The 23088-nt window shown below is 36.4% G+C and overlaps 1 protein-coding gene across 2 annotated transcripts in view; it reads left to right on the forward strand.

The window, feature by feature from the left end:
* SEC62 (SEC62 homolog, preprotein translocation factor) overlaps window positions 1–23088 on the forward strand; it is a 36846-nt gene that overhangs the window by 6712 nt on the left and 7046 nt on the right. For both annotated transcript variants that reach the window (XM_051983169.1, XM_051983168.1), the window contains exons 2-7: window positions 8030–8138; window positions 9244–9349; window positions 12785–12995; window positions 19021–19113; window positions 19635–19695; window positions 20642–20761. In XM_051983169.1, the coding sequence (XP_051839129.1) occupies window positions 8030–8138; window positions 9244–9349; window positions 12785–12995; window positions 19021–19113; window positions 19635–19695; window positions 20642–20761 (700 nt within the window). The remainder of the gene's footprint in view (window positions 1–8029; window positions 8139–9243; window positions 9350–12784; window positions 12996–19020; window positions 19114–19634; window positions 19696–20641; window positions 20762–23088) is intronic.

Here is a 23088-nt window from a genome sequence, read left to right on the forward strand (position 1 = left end):
AGTTTTCAACATTCACCCTTGCAAAACCTTTATGTTCCAAATTTTTTCCTCCTTCTCTTCCCTCCAATCTCCCCCCAGACAGTAAGTAATCCAACATAGGTTAAATATGTGCAGTTCTTCTAAATATATTTCCTTAATGTCTTTTTTCAACCTCAAGTCCTTCATCTGGTTTTCCCTGCCTTTCCCTATTGCAGACCTCACTATTAACTGGCCCCTGGGTTGTGATAAATAAGGATAGAAAGGAGTGGAGAAGGGAATAGCCTAGTACAGTAGAGCTAATACTGGAGTCAGAGAACCTGAGTTCAAATCCCACTTCTTTGACTATTTACAGAACATTTAGCAAGTCAGCTTCCTCATCCACAAAATGGAGTGTAATGACTTCGGAAGATCTCTTCCAGTTCTAAATCTGTGAACTTAAGGAAGTCTCCTAAAGCGGGTGAAGTTTGTAATAGCAACAAAGTAAAAGAAAATTCCAAACGGCTGTTAGGAGTGGATCAGTGGCCCTGCTGATTCTGCATGTCTTGGGTATGGCTTGTTGAATCTTAGCCATTTTTAAAGCTCATTGTCATTATCTACTTCATTTACTTTGACACCTGAGTGCTTTGGGAAGTACTTCATCTTTAAGTTTCTTTAGTTAAAAGAAGGAACCAGACCAAAAAATAGAGACACATACAAATTCATATGAATGAATTTTCTGGAGAAAATCTCCAGAAATTTGAGACAGAAGGTCTAATTAGAAGACTGATACAGTAATCTTGGTGGAGAGGACCTGACCTAGACTGGTAACTGTATGTGGAAAGAAGAGTATAGTATAGAGATGTTATGAAGGTAAAATTACATGGTTTGACCTAATGTGGATGCAAGTAAGAAATCAAGGAGTGACAATGATATGAAGTTGCATAACTGGAAGGATGTCCTTGATATATATAAAAAGGGAAAGTTGGAAGATGGGAAAGTTAGGGGAGGAGGTGATAGGAGTGCCTTACAGAACATCCACTTGGAAATGGCCAATTTGGACATATGGAAGTGGAACTCAGGGGAATGCTTAGGCATCTAGAGCTGGAAACCCTGAAAATTGACAAAATCACCTAGTGAAATAGAATTTAAAAAGAGAGAGATAAAAGGACCCAGAGTAAAGCTTTAGATGATACCCCTGGCTAGTGGTAACCATCAAAGGCATCTGAGAAGGATTTGTCAGACAGGAAGGAAGAGAACCAAGAGAGTAATACTGTGACAAATCCAGAGAGAAGAGAGAATCCAGAAGGATGTCCCTCTATAGTGTGATGAAGACAGAAAGAAGTTCTAAGCAACCTGTTTGAGGAAAATTTTAGAAGGGGGGGGGGGGAGAGGTAGGGGAATAACTTTAGCTGTGAATTCTTCACAGAGGAAGTGGCACATCACTTGATTCTTGAAGAAAGAAAAAGATTTCAAGAGGCACAAATGAGGAGAGTGGAATATATCTTATAGGCATGGAAAGTGTACCAGCATGACTGTTAAGTTAAAGAACAGTTCAATTTGCATAAAAAATAAAATACATAAAAGGATTAAAGTTAGTATAAATATGAAACAAAATGGAAAGATAGATTGAATCTGGATTTGGAGGACATTAAATGCTAATCTTAAACTTATATTTTATTCTAGAGGCAGGCACTAGGGAGATCCTTAAGTTTTTAGGGCAGAGGAAGTAATTTTGGCACATCTGTGCTTTAGGCAAATTTAGTACCTGCATGAAAGAGAGATTAGAGAGGGAAGAGACCAAAGAAAAGGAATCAGTTAGTACAATAGTTCGGACCATGTGATATAATTTAAATTTGGGGAGGTAGTTATGTGCTCAGAAAGGAGAGACACTCTGTATATAAAACATAAAATTTGGCACCTCGTTTGAGGCAGCTATTTATTGATGTACTCATGACAGGAGAGAGCTCTGTTGTCTTCCTGAGGCATGTGTTCAGGTGCAACAGAGAACCATAGAAAACTTGTAAAACCAGATCTCTATTATTAACTACTTCTGATGATTCATATAAACAGTAATTATATTACTAGAAGGAATCTAGAAAGCATTGCATTGCTAAAGATTACTGAGTCTTGAGCAAGAAAATAAAGATCTTAGGGGCATAAATTAATCTATTAAAGGCAAGGACTTGAGAAGAGAAACAGATTTCAAGAAGAAAATGGTGTTAGGGGATTTGGATTTCCATACCATGTCTTAAAACAGAAGAATTATCCTGGCCTGAAGTGACGTTTTCCTAGCCAGGTTTGGAAAGTCTATGTTGCCTGCGGTCTTGCAAATCTAATCCAAAGGGATTAGAAAGAAAAAAAAAAGAAAAGAAAAAGAAAAGAAATGGGGCGAGAAAACAACCTCTGTATTTCCACCTAGTAAGAAGCTGTTGAGGAGAGCTCATTTTAAGAAGAATAGCAAAAGAGATGCCAAGAAATTCAAAGAAGACAATAATATTAAAACTCATCCTCTCATGTCTATAAATAAATGCTTAAAGAATGAATAATCTAATTCAGGGAGGCTAATTTGACCTTGTAGATATCAATATCACTGAAATTTGCCCTCACGATTCATAATTGGAAGAATATATCTTATAGCAGTGTTGAAAATGGGTACCCTTGCTTTATTCCTGATCCTATTAGAAAGGCCTTTAACTTTTCTACATTACATATAGTGCTTGTGCTTGGGTTTTGGTAGATATTATATTAAGGAAAAGTGTTATGATGTTTTCTTCAATTTTTTTCTTTTAAACATTAGATTTTGTAAAAAGCTCTTTTAGAATCTCTTGATAAAATCATGTAGAGTTTTATTTCAGTTTCTTGAATATTTTATTATTTTACAATTATAGATAAAAATTTTAATTCATTTTAATAAATTTTGAGTTTCAAATTCTCTCCCTATCTTCCTCCCTACCCCCTTCATTAAGAAGGCAAGCAAGTTGGTATAAGTTATACATTTGTATACTCATGAAAAACATTTCTAAATTAGACATGTGAAAGAAAAGAGACTCTTCCCTTCCCCCACCCCCGGAAAAAAAAAAAAAAAGAGTATGCTTCAGTTTGCATTTAGCCTCCATCAGTATTGTGTAATGTTTAAAAAAAAAAAAATTGCCATTAGTCTATATATAATCTTTTATCTCTGTCTTTTCCTGGTATCAGTGCTATGTTTGTATTACAGAGATGGTGAGAGTTCTTTCTTTTCCTATTTTTTTCAGTTTACATAATATTAGAATTGTTCTTTTAATGTTTGGTAGAATTCATTTGTCTGAACTAGAAACTTTTTTTTTCCTTTGAGAGTTCATTTATGGTTTGTTCAATTTCTTTTTCGGATATTTTATATTTTTGTAAATATTAATTTTCTCTAAGTTAACCAGTTTTTTTTGGGGGGGGGAATTGTTTGTTTTTTGGCGTGGGTTACATGTAATTGGGCAAAATAGTTTATGATAATTTATTCAAATAATTCTTCAAATGTAATGAATTCTCCTTTTCATTTTTTGGTTTTAACAGTTTTGCTTTCCTCTTGTTTAAAATCAGATTAGTCCACCACCCCATGTCACCCTCCTACCCTGAAAAGATCAACTCCTAGTTTTATTAATTCTTTCTTTTTCAATCCTTTTTTATTCTTTCATTCAGTTTTACTGATCTCTTTTGACTTTCTGAACTTCCACTTCGATAAAGTTTAATTATAGAGTTTTGATTTGATGTTTTTCTAGTTGTCTTAGTTACATGTCAAATTCATTGATTTATTGTTATCTCTTTTGTTGATGAAAACTTCAATAACTTTTCCCGCTTATCCCTCAGATTTTGATTTGCCTGCTTTTTGTAATTTCCTTTGATGACATTTTCTATTGTTTCTGTGATTTTGTTCTTTGAACAACCAATTTCTTTAAAATGTGATGTAGTCTGTAATCAAGTTTTGATTTTTTGAAGATCCTTTTTTGAATATAATGTTTACTGTATTATGTGATCAGTAAATGACACATTTTATCTTTCTGTATATTTTTAAAAAGGTTTCTATATTTCGATACATGGTCACATTTGAAGGTATTATACATAGTTGAGAAATAGGTAAACTCTTGATAGAGATCTATCATGTCTTAAGGGTTTGTTTTTGTTTGTTTTAAGTTCTGTTCAAGCCCTTCACTTTCTGGTTTAATTTTTTTTGGCAGGTTTGCCTAGATTTGAAAGGGGTGCGTGGAGGTCCCCCAGCTAATACAGCTTTTTGCTATTTTTCCCCTTTTCCCCCTCTGCTTTTCCTCTTAAGTATTTAGATATCATGCTGTTCAATGCATACAAAAGTGTTATTTTGTTCTCTGTGATGCATTTAAGCATAATATAGTTTTCCTTTCTATCTCTTTGGGTTTTATCTAATGTGATTTCTGCATCCTTTTTATTTGGATTCATTGATAGATGACAATAGATTCTATTCTAGCTTCTCATTTTAAGTCTTTGTGAATCTTTATGTTTTTTCAAGTGTGTTTCTTAGTTAAGAGTTAAATTAACTTAAGAGTTAAGTGACTTATCCAGGGTCCCAGAGCTATTAAGGCCAAATTTGCCTTCAGGTCTATTGAAAAGCAGTCTCTTGCTCATTTCTCTGGTCTCTTCTTACCCAGCCTGTAATCCTGAACTTTTCTTTTTCCTTTCTTTTTAAATCCCTCCTTTATTTGATCCCTTTTAAGTTGGAAGTCTGTTTTACTTGTTAACTATTCCCTTACCCAGGGGTCCTCAAACTTTTTAAATAAGGGGCCAATTCACTGTCCTTCAGACTGTTGGAGGGTCGGACTATAGTAAAAACAAAAACTTTGTTTTGTGGGCCTTTAAATAAAGAAACTTCATAGCCCTGGATGAAGGGGATAAAGCTGCTTCATCTGGCCCACGGGCCATAGTTTGAGGACCCCTGCAGCCTTACTTGTGCCTTTCCTCTGTTAATTATTTCCTGTTTACCATGTGTATAACCAGCTTTGTATATTTATTTACATGTTGGCCTTTCCCCCGACGATATCTTTTATTTGCCCTATCTTGTCTCCAATCAAGTTTTCTTTCGGTATTTTTTGCTGATGGAGATACTAAATCCAGAAAAGTTAGCAACTAAAGAGATGTTTAGAGCTGAGATACTGTTGATCATTCAGCCAAATGGAGGATATATTGAAGTGGGAAGGAACTTGAGGCAGGCAGAACTACCAGCAGGCTATTACAGTAATCTAGGAATGAGGTCTTGAAGTTGTAAGCCTGAAGAACTGGGAGGATGGTAGGGCCCTTTACAGTAATAGGAAAGGTAGAAGGGAGGAGGGTTTGGGGCAAAGATAATAAGTTCTATTTTAGACATGTTTTGTTGGAGAAGTGAGATTGGAAGGAAGCTAATAGAGAGTAGGGATTGGATATAGGTACATTTGAGGTACAGCATTTTATAGGTACATCAGCATAATTTTGGCAATTAAATCCATGAGAATTGATGAGAGAAAGAAAGAAAAGAAAAGATTCCAGAAAAGAACTTTTGAAACACATATTTTATCCAAAGAGCAGTCATTAAAAGATCTTTCAGCATCCTAAAAGGGATAATCTAATGAAACAGGAATTTGGGCCTAGTTGTTTGTGTGTTATTTCCCCCATTAGATTGAATGAGAGCAGAGACTTTTTGTCTTTCTATCCCTAGCACTTAGTATGGTACCTGACAACATAGTAAGTCTTTAATATTTATTGACTGACATGTTTTGTAACTATTTTTAAAAATTATTACTTCGATAAAGGTTTGGATAAAATGTTTATCCATTTCACAAAAGAGACAAAATAAATGTATTGACTGGCAAGATCCCAAAAAACCAAAACAAAACATCGAAAGGCTAGAATTGTGGGTCAAATCTTGTGTGAAATATAATGAGGGTAAATGTAAAAGACTGTATATCTGGGTTGAAAAAAAATCTATCAGAAATAAGATGAAGAAGCAGTCAGTACTTTGGAAAAAGATCTAGGAAGAGAGAGGTTTGAAATTTCAATATCAAATTTCAATATCAATCAGTAGAGTTGTTCTTCATTCTTAAAAAAGACCAATGCCATCAGGAGGATGATATATCTTAAATTATATGTGAATTGGGGCAGAGCTACACAAGGTCAGCCTTTCTAGGTAGGGTAATTGAAGTCTCATGGCAAGACAAAGGTCAAGACCACTGTTATGGCCCAGAATGTAGGGGGTGAACTTGACCTTTCTGAAACTTAAGCTCTGTTCCAGATCTCAATTTGTCTGAGGCCACACCCATTCAATGACTGAAGACTGGGTAAGAATTGAGATAAAAGATGACCCAATTTCCCTTCACAAAGATAAAAATCTGGTAGGGAAAGACCCTTTGAGTTTCTAACCAGAACAGGTTGCTTTTTAGACTCATCCTTAGCCTTCAAAAAAGCCTAAACACAATTGGTTGGAGGTGTTGTTGGCCATACATTTAAAGTCAGAATGATTTGGGTTTTAAGGTATCAAGAGTGCTAATGCAATATTGGGCTCATTGAGAGGTTTAGTGTTTAGGTAGAAAAACAATGAGAGCTATTGGATTGTTGTTAATCCTAGTTTGCTGTTTCACTTCAAGAGTTACTGTAGGGTTTCCCCTCAGCATTTCTATGGATGGTCTAATTATTATCCCCTTGGCAATGGATCAGAATACTGGAGGTTTTTAATGAAAGAATAGGACAGACTTTTGAGAAATTCATTCTGGGGATGAGGTTGATACAATATACTAACCATCACCTAGGAGAGGATAACCAAGAGAAAGCAGTGAATTAGAATAATTGCCAGAAAACCCATATTCAGGAAGGGAGACTGGTCACCAATATCATATATTGCAGAAAGGTCATATAGGATGAATACTACGAAAATTTTACAAATAAGAGGTGCCCTTTGAGAGGTGAAAAGCCAAGTTACAAAAACATTGAAGAGTTAAGTGGATGATAAAGTGAAATGAGAGATAGGATGGCAGAAAAAGTTTTAAAATCTCAAAATACATTATTAAATGATGAGAAGCCAAGAAAAATTAGCAACATCTTTCATATCACTTCATGTGATTCTTTTTTTGCTTGTGTTGTGCCACCATTCTCTTTTAATGTCCTGACCCAGTTTCTGTAATTGTCCTATTCAGTAACTCTGCTTCAGGTTATAATGATTCCCTCTTAATGTTAAAATAAAGGGTCTTATATCTTAGACTTCAGGCTATAGGGATATAGGTCTTTATCCATTTTAGATTTCTTTAGAATATTAGGAACCTCTCCAGTACCTCCCATTATGTCACCCTAGGTGCCTCCCTCCATTAGTTCATCCCCATCCAGATACCTCCCCCATTATGTCGTTGTTCTTGTTACCTTGTAAAAGAATCTTGTATCTAACATTCGGGCCTGGATTCTTTGTCTCTTTCAGCCCTGGGACCAAACCATGGATCCATTTGGTCCCAGTAAATCTCTCCATTAAATAATTAAATTGTTCTCTAATCTCTATCTTGCTCAGTTTCTCCAGCATTATAGTGTTGCTTTGTTATTGTTGACAGACATTTGGGGAAGGAGAATTGAGATAGAAAGAAGGAAAAGGATGGACTATTTAGATCATTTCATACCTCCCAAATCAGCTGTTCATAGTGTGATAGCCTTATTTTATTTGAAGGAAATTCCCATTTAGGAGTACCAATATTCATGGATGTTTATATAATCATGTCCATTTTAAATTGTAAATGATCAAATTAAATTTGAGTAAGTATGAATATTCAGGAATTGACTTTAGATTTTTAGCATATAGATCAGTTCCTAAAAGAGTTTCATATCATAGTGGTATTTTAAAGTTTCAAAAGGGATAGATGGTGTGATTTCTAAAAAATTTATCTGGAAAAGTACTCGAACTCCTGTCAGTACTCAGTGCTAAACCAAGTCCTGATTTAACGTTTCATTACTTTATCACATTGCTTAAAAAGATACTTAATTAACTTTTGTAAATATAATTTATTGTATGTAAAATTTCTTTTGTGAAAGTTAACACTAAAATAAAATTTTCATTTTTCAGGAAGTTGGTGAACCATCCAAAGAAGAAAAGGCAGTGGCCAAATATCTCCGCTTCAACTGTCCCACAAAATCTACAAATATGATGGGTCACCGGGTTGATTATTTTATTGGTAGGAATTCAACAAAAAAATCCTATCAGTTCACATCTTTTAAAGATATTTAAATTTTACTGTTCCTAAGGTGTTTTTATTTAAAGTGTTTTCTTTTACATGAACAAATTTTAAACTTAGCTTTCATTAGCTAATTTTATGTGTTTGTATCTTAAATACACAGAATTGCTCTCAAGTTTTTCTCTAGAGGAGACTTCTGTAATCAGCTTTCTGAAGTCCATTATAGCAGCTTAATACTTACACTACTGAAATGATCTCATTATAAGGCCATCCCAGCTCTATTGTGTTTCCCCAGAATAGGATCCAGGGATTGTGATACACAGGGCAAACTGTATTTTGTGTCTTTTGTTTCTTAACTTTTAAAAACAAGAAACTTCTTGTGGCCTAGAAGAAAGGAATTCTTTAAGTTGTATTTCTTTCCTCTATTTGATTCTGTCCCATAAACTGTTATATTTTATTTTATTAATGTAAAACTCAGTAATGATGTGTATGCCAGTTTGTTTTCTCTCTTATTTCATTTTTTTCTCTTAGCAATATTGGGTTGCTTTACAAAGTCTGATTTTATTGATTCCATACTATTCAGTCATCCTTTGGTGTAGAATCCTTTAGCAAATTTATTTGTATAACAAAGTCTCCCTTCCTCTACCTCCCCTCCTAATCCATACCTCTCCTCTTAGATTTAGTTATCCAAGTTAAAATCAAACATAGAACACTGAATTGGAATCAGACTGTTATCTGGTTTTCATTCTTGGTCCTGACATATCAAAGACATGTGACTATAAAAAAAGTCACCAAGCTGTCTAATCTTTAACTTGCTGAGTAATATTTATCTCAAAGGGGTGTTGTAAAAAAATCAAATCAGATAATAGAAGCAATAAAGTTAAATTATCTTGCTATAGATTTACTTATTGGCACCTAGCAATACAAATTTTGGTGGCAGAAACCTCACAAGTTATCTTGGGGTTCACACATTAATTATATGATCGTAGGAATTTGCTTAATAAAATTTGAGTTTGATAAGTATTGTGGATTCTCATTTTATAGTGTTTAGTTTTCTCATAAATATTCATTAAAAATAATAATAATCATTTTTCCCCCCCTTTAGCTTCAAAAGCAGTTGATTGCCTCTTGGATTCCAAATGGGCAAAGGCCAAGAAAGGAGAGGAAGCTTTGTTTACAACTCGAGAGTCAGTCGTTGACTACTGTAACAGGTATCATTGGCTTCTTTGTTACAAAAAAAATATTGATTTTTGAGTGTGTCTTTGTTGGCTTATGCATTTTCACAATAAAAATAATTTCTTATGGAATTTAAGCAATGACAAAAAGAAGAGAGCTACTGATTTTGTTATATTTTTAAGGACTAAATGTAAATTTGGTGTTATTCAGAGCAACCAAATGGGACTTCAGTAGCTGATAATGTTCTCTCATTGGCCAACTACCTAATGCTCACAAACTACCTGTTTCTAAAGCCAGCTATCACCAATGGTCCTGAGATCACCACTCTCAAAAGCATATGTCCTTTAACTAATAACCTCCTGGGTTCTTTTTAAAGTTTTTAATCACAACTAGAATTCTTTCAACCCAGTAGCTTTTGCTTGTTGGGTGTAAGGATTAAACTCTTGAGTAAACAAGGAAAACAAAAAGGTCCTCCTCAAGGACCTTACATTCATGTAAACAAGTAAGTAGATAAATCATCATTTGAGCCAAGAAAGAACTTCAAAAAACTAGTGTAAACCATTTTTGTGCCATGGACTCTTAAAATGGATGGAGAAAATGTATTTCAGGCTGGCAGGTGGGTTGAGAGTAGACATGTGTAAAGACATAGAAACAGGAGTCAACAGATAAGTTCTGGCCACTGACAGACCTGTGAATTATGTAAAGGTGGGGGATAGACAGAAGATCTAACTAGAAGGTTAGCTGAAGCCAGGGTGCAAGCCTGATTAGACCATGCCTGGGTTTTGTAGCTTAGCCCTGGGCCAATAGGAGTTGCTGAAGATTCTTAAGCAGGTTCAGGGCTGACAAGGTCAGATTTGTGCTACCATATATCTTGTCATCTCTAGAAAAGCAAAGAAAGTATTCTTTTGTGATTTTTCCTGTTGTATTCTTTTGCATGCATCAGATTGTATTATTTCCCCATTCTTCCCCCACAAAAGAAATTTTAAGTTGTTTCTGCCTTAAAAGAAAGCTTTTCTATTGTGCACAAAATAAGTTTGTAATAAAACTTGCACCAAAAAATAAGAGAACAAATAGATTAAACAATTAGCCATAGTTCTGCCTATCAGAATCTATAATTCACTTTTGTATCCTTCACTACAACATTTAAACATAATAATGTCATTATTGGTAATTATAGATTGAGTGTTTTGTGAGTAGGTATGTTTTGCTAAATGTATTCAACAGAGTTTAAAGAGATGGTACAATGAAAAGCCTTTAGCAACTTCACATTGATTTAGCTTTTTCACATTTGCATTATTCAGTACTTAAATTAAGCTAGTTTCTGTCTGATAGTATAGTTATCCACTTTCATATTATAGTGGGTTAAGGATACCCTCGCAATCTAGAAAATCTGCTTAAAATATTTTGACCTTCCCTTTGTACCTAAAAAGAAGTCCGAACTTTTTCTTTTTCTTTTATGGAGTGTTTATTTATAAAATTTGGGTTGATGTACAAGACTATACACATACTTTATACATGTCTGTGTTTCTAAACTTTTTCTTTGTCATCTGCTAGCCTTTGCACATTGTCATTGACTTCCGCAAAACTCCCCCCCAAATTCCCACTTAATTTCTTATGTTGACTTGTGATATATCAAAATTGCACTGGATTAAGCCACAATATGGAAGGGATTATTGTAGTAGAATGATTTCTTCTTTTTTTTTTTTTTTAGTAGAATGATTTCTAAGTAAATGTGCAGGAAAAAAATCAGTAAATCTAAGAAAACAGTGATTCAGATTGGTATATTCTCTTTGTTTCACCAGATCTCTTGACGTAAGGGGGGACCTATTGCTTCCAAAGACAGCCTTACTTTTGGATGGCTTCGGATAGCTCTGGATAGTTCTAATTGTCTTCTTTTATTCACTTGATACTTATCTCTTTGGAACTTCTACACATTTCTCCTGGTTCTACCTTCTGGATTCAAGTCAAAGAAATTGTCTTTCATATGTCAGCCTTTGAGATCTTGAAAATAGCAATTGTATTTTCCTTAAGTTTTCTCTAAGTTGCACATTCTGTTTCTTTGAACAATATGTGGCACATCTCAAATCTTTTCGCCCTTCTGGTTAACTTTCTGGAAACACTCCAGTTTAATCTGTGCCCTTCCTAACATGCAGTGCCCAGAACTGATTGTAGTTCTACAGATATGGGACACAGGATAGTACAGTTTTCACAATCCTAGTCCTGTTTGTCAGCTATCCTTAACTTTTTTGGCACCCACATCGTATATTCATAATTCTTATTGAGATGCAGTCTATGAAAGCTCCAGATCTTTTTCATGAGAACTATCAACCATGCCTCCAAAGTCATTTACATGTGAAGTCAATTTCTTGAGCACATGTAAAAATTTTTATGTTTACTTCAAATATGTATCGTCTTATTAAATTGGGCTTGATCTTTTACCCTGTCCCATTCTTGTGTAATGTTTTGTCTATAAATTTGATAAATGTGCCACCTATTGCTTTATTTAGTCATTGATAAAAGTATTCATTTTCACGAGACTAAGCACAAACCCCTGGGAGACTCCACTAGAAGGGAAGCATGAATGACCAGACCTTTGAGTACATCCATTCAACTAGAATACTTCCCCTTATATGTCAGAAGAGCAACCATGTCTAAAAAGAAAATAAGGTTAATTTTGCACGTCTTGTTCTTGATAAACCCCAGTGACTTTCTGATCACTACTTCCATTGCTAGGTGACCATTGACTACCCTTTGATAAGACATCATTGAATTTCACCAGGAATCAAAGTCAAACTAATTGACCTAAATTTTTATACTCTATCCTCCTTCCTTTTCTTAAAATTGTAAGAGAATCTGCCTTTTGTAGTTTGGGGCACCTCTTCTGTTACCCACAGTGTATGAATATCTCTTACCTTGGCTCAGTAATCCCATTCTCCAGTGTACCTCAGCCGAGTGATTTGACTTCATCAGAGCCTGCTAGGTGCTCACTTTAATTTGTCCCTGCTTGTCCTGGGATATGGTTTCCTGTAAGCCATCCTCCTTCTGTCCTCCCCATTCTAAAGAGAGAGAAAACAGAAGTAAAATGAGGCTTCATTTTGCCTTCTTGGTAATAAGTTACTGTTACCTCTGTACTCAGAGCCAGTACCATTCTCCTGAAGGAGTTGGCAGTGATTCCAAAGGAACATGTTGTCAATACCCCACTATTCATTTCCCCCACTTAAAGGGCCTTGACGTATAACTTGAGAGAATGGGAGTGGGTCTGGTGGAACTTTTTATAGTCTAGTTCTGAACACAAACCCCAAGGATTACTTAAAATTATGTAGACATCTAGAAAGCTAGACATCCTTAAGATGCTTGGAGGGGATTGGGTGTTTAGGGACTTACCTCCTGAATTCTTTGCTATGTAAATTGACTTTGCAGTAATTAATTATATACGATTATAAATAATGACTTTTTTGTTTATTTTAAAGACTGTTAAAGAAACAGTTCTTTCATCGAGCATTAAAAGTAATGAAAGTGAAACTTGACAAAGACACAAAGAAAGAAAAAGAAAAAGAAAAGGGAAAAGCAGAAAGTGGGAAAGAGGAAGAAAAAAGAAGCAAGAAAGAAAGTCTAAAGGATGAAAAGGCAAAGAAGGAGAAAGAGAAAAAAAAAGATGGCGAAAAGGAAGAGTCAAAAAAGGTGAGTCCTGCGCAAGATGGATAGAATGTTTAATTGATACTCATCATCAGATCTGGATTAACACATCAAAATGTCCAGTTTTGATGACTTTCTCTCATTTTTTACCATATATTTTCTGTTGGGTGTCAGGCCACTTGCATTAAGTTATAATAATAGCACTATTTTGTCTGTATCAGCAGCGATGAACTGAATTGTTCCCTTAGGCTTCTCTTGGAAAGAATTTTTCCATTGACGAGTAACTCTCAGTGTTCCATTTCCTTTATTAGCATAATAATCTTAAAAGGGGAAGCATCAATAGCTGGGGAAACAGAAATCCCTCCTACATAAGGTGGCATTGAATGTGAGTGTTGATGAAAGTCAGAGATTCTGTGATAGCTGGGGCAAGAGAGCATTCACAAGCATGGGGTGGGGGGAAAGTGCCATGGCACTTGACAACAAAATAGGAAAGGGCTCAGCAGAGGATGTATATTGGATCTTAGAGGTAGTAGTAACAGGTGGTATACTGCATAGGGAATGAGAAAGGGTGACATCATCTGGCCAAAATGGACTCTTAGAAAAATCACTTTAGCAATAAATTAAAGGATGATTTGGAGTTGGGAGAGGTGTAAGATAGGGAGATGAAGTCTTGAATTCTAAGACATCCAGTCTAAAAAGTGTTACAGACTGGAGCTTATGAGACAGCTATCTGTGGGAATTCATTTACATAGAGATAATAATTAAACTATTAAAATCACCAAGTGAAAAAGTATAGAGAAAAAAGGAGGTCCAGAACAGTCTTGGGTCATTCCTGCTGTTAGTGGAAAGTGAATTGGATAGAAATCTACAAAAGAGACTGAGAAGGAGCATTCATCCAGGAAGGGGGAGAACCTAGGGAGAGCAGTGTCCAGAGTGGAGAGAGTATCCAGGAGGGTGAAGAGGTGGTCACAGGCTGCAGAGATTGTAAAGGATAAGAACTGAGAAGAAGCCATTTGATTAGGCAATTAAGAGTTCATTGGCAACTTTGAAGAAAGCTTTTTCTTCTGAGTAACAGATTAAAAGCCAAAGATTGGTTAAGAAGAGAATGAGAAAAAAAAAAAAAACAAACCAGATACTCAGGACAGATAGCTCTCCCTTTCACTCACATTTCAGTAGCACTTTAGAGCTACAAACCTATATCTCATTTTTGTCTGAATGGCCCCAAGCAGGTAGGCGGGCAAGTCAAGAAACCAAGAGTTTGTAAAAGGATGTCCAGGTGTACTAATTGGTGGGCATGGAGATACTTATGTTTCCAGATTCGAGGCCCAAGATAGGAGTGATAGATGACTTTTTCAAGAAATTTAACCAAAAAAGAGAATAGAGATAGAGAACTATTGCTAGTGGTGATCATAAATTCTAGTAATGGTTGTTTATAGATGAGAGACATAGGCATATTTATGGTCAATAATATGGCTGGAAATAGTAGATAAGGAGAGGTTGAAAATTGAAAAAAGGATGTGGTAGGAGGGTAGGGGTCATCATAAGAAGACAATGAGAGGGAGTGAGATCAAAAAAACATGTAGAGGGATTGGTCTTGGTGAAAATGACCACTTTTTTTTTTTTTAAACACAATGTATAGTATTTATTGCATAGGCTTTTTTTTTTTTTTTTTTAATATAATAGCATTTTATTTTCAAAATACATGCAAAGATAGTTTTCATCATTCATCCTTGCAAAACCTTTTGTTCCAAATTTTTCTCCCTCCTTTTCCTCTACCTCTTCCCCTAGAGAGCAAGTAATCCAATATAAATCCAATATAAATTTTTCTATACACATTTCCACGTTTATCATTCTGCACAAGAAAAATCAGATCAAAAAGAAAAAAAAAGAGGAAACAACAACAAAAAAGATGAAAATACTATATTGTGATCCACATTCAATCTAATGCTCTTTCTGGATGCAGATGGTACTTTTCACCACAAGTGTATTGGAATTGCCTCGAATCATCTCAGTGTTGAAAAAAGCCAAGTCCATCCATATTTGATCATCTCATAATCTTGTTGCTGTGTACAGTGTTCTCTTGATTCTATTAATTTCACTTAGCATCAGTCCATGCAAGTCTTTCCAGCTAAGAATGGCCACCTTTTAAGAGACTATAGGAAAGGAATTAGTGAGGGATGGTGTGGGGTATGAAATGAAAAGAGGGAGATTGTAACAAATAAGCTGCATTTTCTCAGGAAACTTTAAGGTGAGGTCCTCGGCTGAGAAAATGGGGAGAAGAGGATATTGTAGGAAATTTACAATAAAAAAGAGAAGATAGGTCCAAGTTGACAGAATAGCAGGAAGTAATAGATAGTCCACCTCCCCTCCACAAAATCCCCCCAAACAGACCTTGAAAATGTACTAGCAAAAAAATTAAATAAATAGAAACTGGACTAGCCTGAATCCTGATGGGGAATGCCAGAAAAGATTAAATTGTTCCAACCCTGATAGACATAGAGAGAAAGACAGAAAGGTTTGCAGGCACTAGAGATTAGGCCCGCCTGAAGCATCACCCAGGAAAAAACTGTGCACCAGGACAGTAGGAGGTCTTAGACCCACACTAGGGCACTAGTACAGGGAGAGGTGCCATCTGGCAGTTGCCACCCACACCCAGTGTTCTGTGTCACAGATTCTAGATAGCTTGAGAAAGAGACTGACCCCCAGAGGTGTTGTTCCTAAGTAGGAAGTCCTTGGGAAGTTGAGAAGCATCAGCAACAGTGTGGCTCACATCCCAAAAGCAGAGCAAGATCTCAGTTCTAATATCTAGCTTGGCTTGTAGAGGAATCCTAGTCCAGGGAGCAGCCTATAGTTCTGTTACTCTAACGCAGCAGATGTTTGCAGCTGGTTGATAGGGGCTGAGTCCAGGAGCAGTCTGCTTTATGTTAGACCAAACTCCAGTTGAGGGTCTTACAGAACTTAGACCAGGCACCCAGTGTCAGACTACTTCGGGAGCAGTGACACATAGTCATTAGCTCAAGAGACTTCCTTCCACAATGAGCCAGAACTTAGCCCTAATTTCAAGTCCATAGTTAAGAAGTAAACTGGACAGGGATAATAGTTGCAGGAATTTCATGAAGAAAATGACTCCAAAACACCCATAGGCAAATCTTAAAAAAACAAACAAACAAAACAAAAAAACAGCATAAGCCATGGACTCTACCAGAATTCCTAGAAGAAAAAAAGCAAGAGTTAATTTTTTTTTTTTTTTGTAAATAAAATGACAGTACTTGAAGAAAATGTTAGAAAGAAAGAGAGAGTAAAGAAAGAAAAAATTGGGAAAAGAATGAACAGTTTGGCACAGGAGGTTCAAACCTTGCCCAAGTAACAAACTTCCTGAAAATTAGAATGGACCAAATAGCCATAGAGTCCACAAGACAGTGCAAAATATTACAGTCAAAGGCAAAAAATAATAATACTAAATAGAAGATATGTTAACTATCTCAGCAGAAACAACTGACTTGAAAAACAAATTGAGGAGAAAAAAATTTTAAGATTGGTTTATCTGAACACCATAACCAAAGAAAACAGCCTAGACACCTTATTTCAAGAAATCTTTAAAGATAATTCCAGAGGGCAAAATGGAAACAGAAAGATTTCCCCAGTCATCTCCTGAAAGAAAATCAAAATGAACATTCAGAAACATCAGAACCCAAATCAAGAGCTTTTTAGATCAAAGAAAAAACCCTTGTGGCAACCAGAAGGAAAGCAATTCAGGTACTGGGGATTCACAGTTAGTATCATGCCTGACTTAGTCACAACTAGGAGGGATGTGTTCCTCTAGAAGGCGGAGGATATAAGCTTAGAGACTTGGTTACAGTGCCATAGAGGGGAATAAAATGTATCTTTCATGACAAAGGACCTCCAAGCATTCCTGTTGAAAAGACCAGTGTTGTCAAGAAATTTTGAAATTCAAACAAAAGAATTAAAATAGAAATATAAAAAGATAAACACAAACAAATAATGCTATAATTGACTTGTATGCATTCTAACATAAAATGATACTTGTGTCCCATGTAATCTTTCTCACCAGAGATCTAGAGGGAGTCTAGTTGGACAAGACTTGGCGTAGTTTGGGTACATCTTGAAGATCTTAAGAGAAGAGCAAAAAGAAGGGACAGAGGAATATACAGTGCATAGTGATAGGGAAGAAAAGTAGAAATAGGGGATTATAATTTGGGTGCACAAGATGTCTAGTCAAAAAACATGAAGAGGAGGGTGTAGTTGGTAATTTAATCAATCTTACTGTTAAACTAAACTGTTTAAAGAAAGGAAGAATGAATACATACACATACAAAAACTGAATACAGAAATACTGTAGGAAAATAGAGAATTAGAGGGAGGCCAGATTGAGAAACTAGTTCTAAGAAAAACAACTTTTAAGGATTTATAAAAGTGTAGCCCCAGGTCATCTTTAAGCAGCAAAGAATGGTAATTTGTATGATTTTGTCATATTTTGCTGTAAGAGATGGTTTCAGAGAAATTGGGGAGATTCTAAACTGATGCAGAGTGAATTGAGAAAAGGACCAGGAGAATAATTTATACATTGACAACAATATGATAAAGGCAACCACTTTAAAGAATCATGGACTCTTAATCAGCCCAATGGCCAACCATGATTACAGAGGACTACCGAAGAAACATGCTTCTTGATCGACAGGTGAAGGACTCAGAGTACAGAATGAGACAATTGGTGGTGGTTGTTTTTGACACAACTGATGTAGAAATTTGTTTTATTTGACTTTGCAAGCTTATAATAGGTTTCATTTTTCTTAATTATGAGTTAAGAGAAAGGGGGAGATGGTCGAAAATTTTTGGTGATTGACAAAAGTGAAATATTAAGGAAGGAAGGAAGAAAGGAAAGAAGAAAGAAAAAGAAAAGAGATTTGGAGTAGTTGCTGTTAATGCAGCTGGAGAATCAAGAAGGAAGAGGTGAATTGCCTTGCTGCTATTGAGGGCTCAGTTGTGACTCTGTACATGTGTAATGGATCAAGATAGGGGAGCTTCAGCACTCCTAAGCAGCACACAAGTAGGTGAAGGAAGAGGCAGATAGAAAGCTTGTAATTAGTGATGGCAGCAGACTAAGGAGCAAGGGTGTATGAGTAGCAGATAGTAGAATTGAGTTGGTCCTTTGGTATGACCGACCTGGGAAGAGATGGAGAGGAAACAGTGATGAGGATGGCCTGGAACAGGACTGAGGGGACTGAGTGGCTAATCAAAGGTCACAGTAGTTGAGAAATAAAACATAGAAATGGCATGTGTGTGACTAAAGAATTTTACAGTTTTTGAACTTGAAAGTGCATCACAAACCAGCTCTGATCCTTTGGACAAGACAATTAACTTCTAGACCTTTGAGTAAGGTTTTGGTCTAAATGATCTCTCAGGTTATTTCCAACAATAACATGCTATGACTTAATACCTGCCCTCTCTTCTTCCCACTTTCCTAACTGCAGTTGTTAACCACCCAGATGAAAAAACTGTAGTGGAGATCTGAGTGTGAATCCCAGCTCTGGCCTGTGCTATGTGTAGTAGCAAGTTTTTGGAGCTTTGGTTTTCTTCTCTGGAAGATGGTGAAAATGCTTACTTACACAGCCACTGGTCCAGAGCTGGGAGAGCAAATGAGATCTGGGTAATGATATTGGTAAACTATTCAAATGTAGTTTATTTCTGCTCGTATTATGTCAGTCATTTCATTAACTTTTATAATATTTCTTGGAATTTTATTTGTTTTTTTAGAATTACAACAGTTTGTGGAGTTTTTTTTTTTTTTTTTAAGCATACAACACATTGGAATTGTCCCATAGTATAAAGGTATTTTGAATAAATTAAGGATCATTTTTTGTGGCTTTTGTTTTCTTTGTTTCATTTTTCAGAGTTTTCAAATTTTTAATGTAAGAGGTACAGCTAACAAGGCACTGAAAATCACTAGTTTGGCCAGTGTTTGAATTTCATTTGCTACAAAATTATATATTTCTTGTGATATCTTTTTACTCAGTTTTAACTGTGTGTGTGTGTATATATATTTTTGCAGGAGGAAACACCAGGGACACCTAAAAAGAAAGAAACCAAGAAAAAATTCAAACTTGAACCACATGAAGATCAAGTGTTCTTGGATGGAAATGAGGTTAGTGTATCAGGCCTTGAAATAGAAAACTATGCTTATCAGTAGAAATCATGTGGTAGGAATGAAGCAGTCATAAAGATAAGAAATATAATGGCCGCCTTTAGATTGTCAGCCATATATCTAAATAAATCAGTTTGATTAGTCATTTTACCTTGCCAAAGGGCAAATTGTTTAAAACCTAAAGCTGTCCAGTATAATTTACTTACTGGTAGAAAAGTTACCATTAAATTAACAGCTTGCTTTTAGGATAGGTTTTTATATTCCACAGATCTATGTGATGTATGTTATTGTAAACTCATTAAGTAGCTGTTACTTCTCTTGAATAGTCTTAATGAACAAGATGCACCAATTTCAACTGAAGCATTTTGCTTTTTAGGCTTGAGTATTTAATCAAATTTGGATCCTTGCTTTGACTTCCAAAATGATATAACTTTCCTGATACATATATATAACATCTAAATTAAAATGCTAAGATCTCTGACTTTCTGTTATAGGAAATATTTAATTGTTTTTTATTCTAGGTATATGTGTGGATCTACGACCCTGTCCACTTTAAAACGTTTGCCATGGGACTAATTCTTGGTAAGTGAATAAATCAAGTATAGCCTTAAGAAAATGGGGAAGAAATAGCTGAATTAAGTGGGCTTTCCTTGTGGATTTCTTATTAAGAGTCTGAATCCCTGTGCTGGTGATAAACACAAGCTTCAAGGAAGAGTGTTCTTAAATTCTGAAAAATCTAAATCCATTTAAGTCTTTTAACAAAACATATTGCTTGACTTTTTTAAAAGTTACTAACAGCCAAAAATTCACTTTGCCATGGGGCATCCATTCTCCAAGAAGCTGGTGATCTTAATAAGTCACTCTCCAAAATTTCTAGCATGGTAAAAAAGAAATAAGCATTTCTCTACTTTCCTTAGAGTTACAAGAATAATATTCCAAAAGAAAAAAGAGAAGAAATTACTAAGGATATTCTGCGATGATTTGTTACCTCCATGTTTCTTTTTCTTTTTCTTTCTTTTCAAATAATCATGTGTTTCTATGGTAGGGAAAGCTCTGTGATTATAAATGCTGATTTTTGTTTAAAACTATGTGATAACTGTTATCATGATTTTTTACCCAATTACTAGATTATGTATAAATTGTCAAACCAAGGTTTGTGGTGGGGTTATACTTGCTTAAACATCATGCAACCCTAGTAAAGGGATCATATTTAGATCGGTGGGGTATCTGTATTTTCATCGCTTTTAGAGAGAAAGGAGTAGTGTCCTGTGTTAAATTGAGTAGAGTTGAAAATGTCAAAAATAATCCCTGAATTTTGTCACTCCTTCATTTGCCAAACTGTTTGACTTGTACCCTAAGCACTTAGTATATGTTATATCAGATCATTTAATAAATAGAATCTAAAGTATTTTAAAGCTTCTTCCCCTACCAACAGTGGATCTAATATATGACAACCTTTAAGTCATAGTAAGTCAATTCAACTTAAGTCCAAAAGTTGTCTAAGCATCTTTGTTCTTTCTTGTTCCAGTGATTGCAGTAATTGCTGCAACCCTCTTCCCTCTGTGGCCAGCAGAGATGCGAGTAGGTGTTTATTACCTCAGCGTAGGAGCGGGCTGCTTTGTAGCCAGCATTCTTCTGCTTGCCATCGGTAAGTATTATTGCCAGTAAAACTTGACTTCAATGCGGTGGGTATTCAAGAGTTCCGACTAAACTCCAAAACCTTATTGTGGTTTGGAAGGCAGTAATTCTGGGTTTTGTCAGAGGTCGGCAACATTTAAATATTTTATTTGGGGGAAACCTAGAAATGAACCAACATTGATTTTGTTGTTTGTTTTGTTTAGAATTCAAAGTTGACTACTACTCCCCAAGTTGTTTCCTCCTTCCCACTCCCACCCCCTGCCGCCTTCCCTTGTGTAAAAAAAAAAAAAAATCCATATCCCTTTAAAAAGCCATTTATGTGTGCCTGACTGAATTTGGGCAAATATGAAAAACTTGCTTTCACCTAGTGTCCTTGACTAGTTCTCTTTGGAACTATCATTCCATCCTGTAGCCTGTAGAAATCATTCCATCCAACAGCCTCATTTCACAAAGGAGGATAATAAAGACTCCTCCCTGTTCAGTGGCAGAGCCTTCTGACTGCAGCTCGGGCCCTCTCCCCCTATGCCAGCACTGGCCCAGAGCTTGGACTTCTAAGGAGAAAGAAGTCTGGTAATTTGGGAAAGCAGAACAAGGAGGATTGGGGGGGGAGGCGCAGAATAAGGCATTTGCTCTAGATCAGGGAGAGGACGGGTTCTCAAATGCAGGCGGTGGAATGTCAAGTCTAGGCAGAGTTGGCTGGATTGGCACATGTTTGAGTAATTGCAATGTGAAATAGGACTAGAAAGATAAGGTAGGTACCTTCAAATTTAAGAAAGCCATAAATGTTAGGGTGATGAGTTTGTGTTTTATTCTTGAGCCAGGACAGTGCCATGTTCAGGCCTTTATCTTATGGAGATGATTTTGGCAGGATGGATTGGATGGTGGGAGCCTGGAAATGGGGAGACATATACGAAGTTGTCAGAGTTGCATGGGTGAGAGGGGGAGATGAGAGCCTGCATTAGGGTAGTGGCTGTGTGAAGGGAGAGAAGAGGCAGATGTGAGGGCTGTTTCTGCTGTAGCCCCTTAGTCGGGGGAGGAAGATGGGGAATAGGCCATGCTTCGATAACTGTCAAGGTGTGAAATGGGCTCTTGATCACCACAGAATTGGGAAAGCTTGGAAGAAGGGCAAGGGGGAGACGTGGAGTTAGTCAAGGCAGAGAGAACTAAGGTGAAGCTCTCTGAAGGCTGCCGCAGACAGGAAAGCCCAGGTAAGCAAGAGTGTCCAGCACGAGTGGAAGCTCTGAAGAATCGGGCAGGTGGAGGACTGAGAAGAGGCCATCGGAGCTCTTAAGAGCGAGCTTCTTGGGAACCAGAGCCCTCCTAGAGTGCACGCAGCCAGGTGTGGGAGGACGGGGGTCAGAAGCTTTAAAGGAGTGAGAGGGAGTGTCAGTATGATTGTAGACAAGAGACAAGGGGCCACCCTTACAGCCAAGGTACGGCCTCATGGAGCTGTGATCATTGATCCAACCTCTTCATTTGAGAGATGGAGAAACAGGCCCCAAGAGCTGGTCCAGCTCACTGGTCAGAGCAGAGACGTGGCTCCCCCTCACTTCTTGTCATTGGTTTTTACTTTGGCTTGCTCCACAACTAGATGCTTTTTCATTGGTAAGCATATTCTTAAAGCTGCTTAGCCCCCTTTACTGTTTGCAGCAGCATTTATTGCTTGCCATTGAAACCATTTTGCAAAACTTCCAGAAATGAAATCATAGTATATTCTCTTAAGAATTCTTTTTTGTTCTGTTGATTTACCCCAGAACTGCACGTGCATCTCTTTGCATTGAGTTTTGAGTGACATGATTTGATCTGGGGCAAGTTACACTTTCATCACTCAATATGTTCTTATTGCTCAAGCCCAATGTGCCAAGTCTCAATGCTAGGAAATGAGAGGAAATTAGAGATGAAATGTATGTGAGCCCTGCCCTCAATGAGCGCACGTTTTGATGAAGAAGACACAATCTAGAAGTGTAAGTACAGTGAGAGGAGTACCAGCAAAGTTCTGTGAGAGTTTACCATTGTGAGCTGGGCCTCTTATAATAGTGAATGATTAGGGAAGGCACATTACCAGTGGAAGGGAGAACATGAATAAAATACAGAACTAGAGATCTGCGGTGAATAGCAACTTAGTAAAAGGCCTAAGATATCTGGAATTGTAGATAAAATAGAAAAGTAGATTGGTGTCATTTGTAGTGGGCTTTAAATTTTAGAGTAAGAAACTGAGATTTAATTCATATTAATTATATATAAATTAATCAGGGTCATTAGAGGTTTTGTGAGAGGACATAAAGAATGCCATCTCACTGAGGCAGTAAATTCTCTAAACAGTAAATATCTCTGTGT

The sequence above is a fragment of the Antechinus flavipes genome, chromosome 3 (assembly GCF_016432865.1).
Source record: "Antechinus flavipes isolate AdamAnt ecotype Samford, QLD, Australia chromosome 3, AdamAnt_v2, whole genome shotgun sequence".
Classification (NCBI taxonomy): Eukaryota; Metazoa; Chordata; class Mammalia; order Dasyuromorphia; family Dasyuridae; genus Antechinus; species Antechinus flavipes.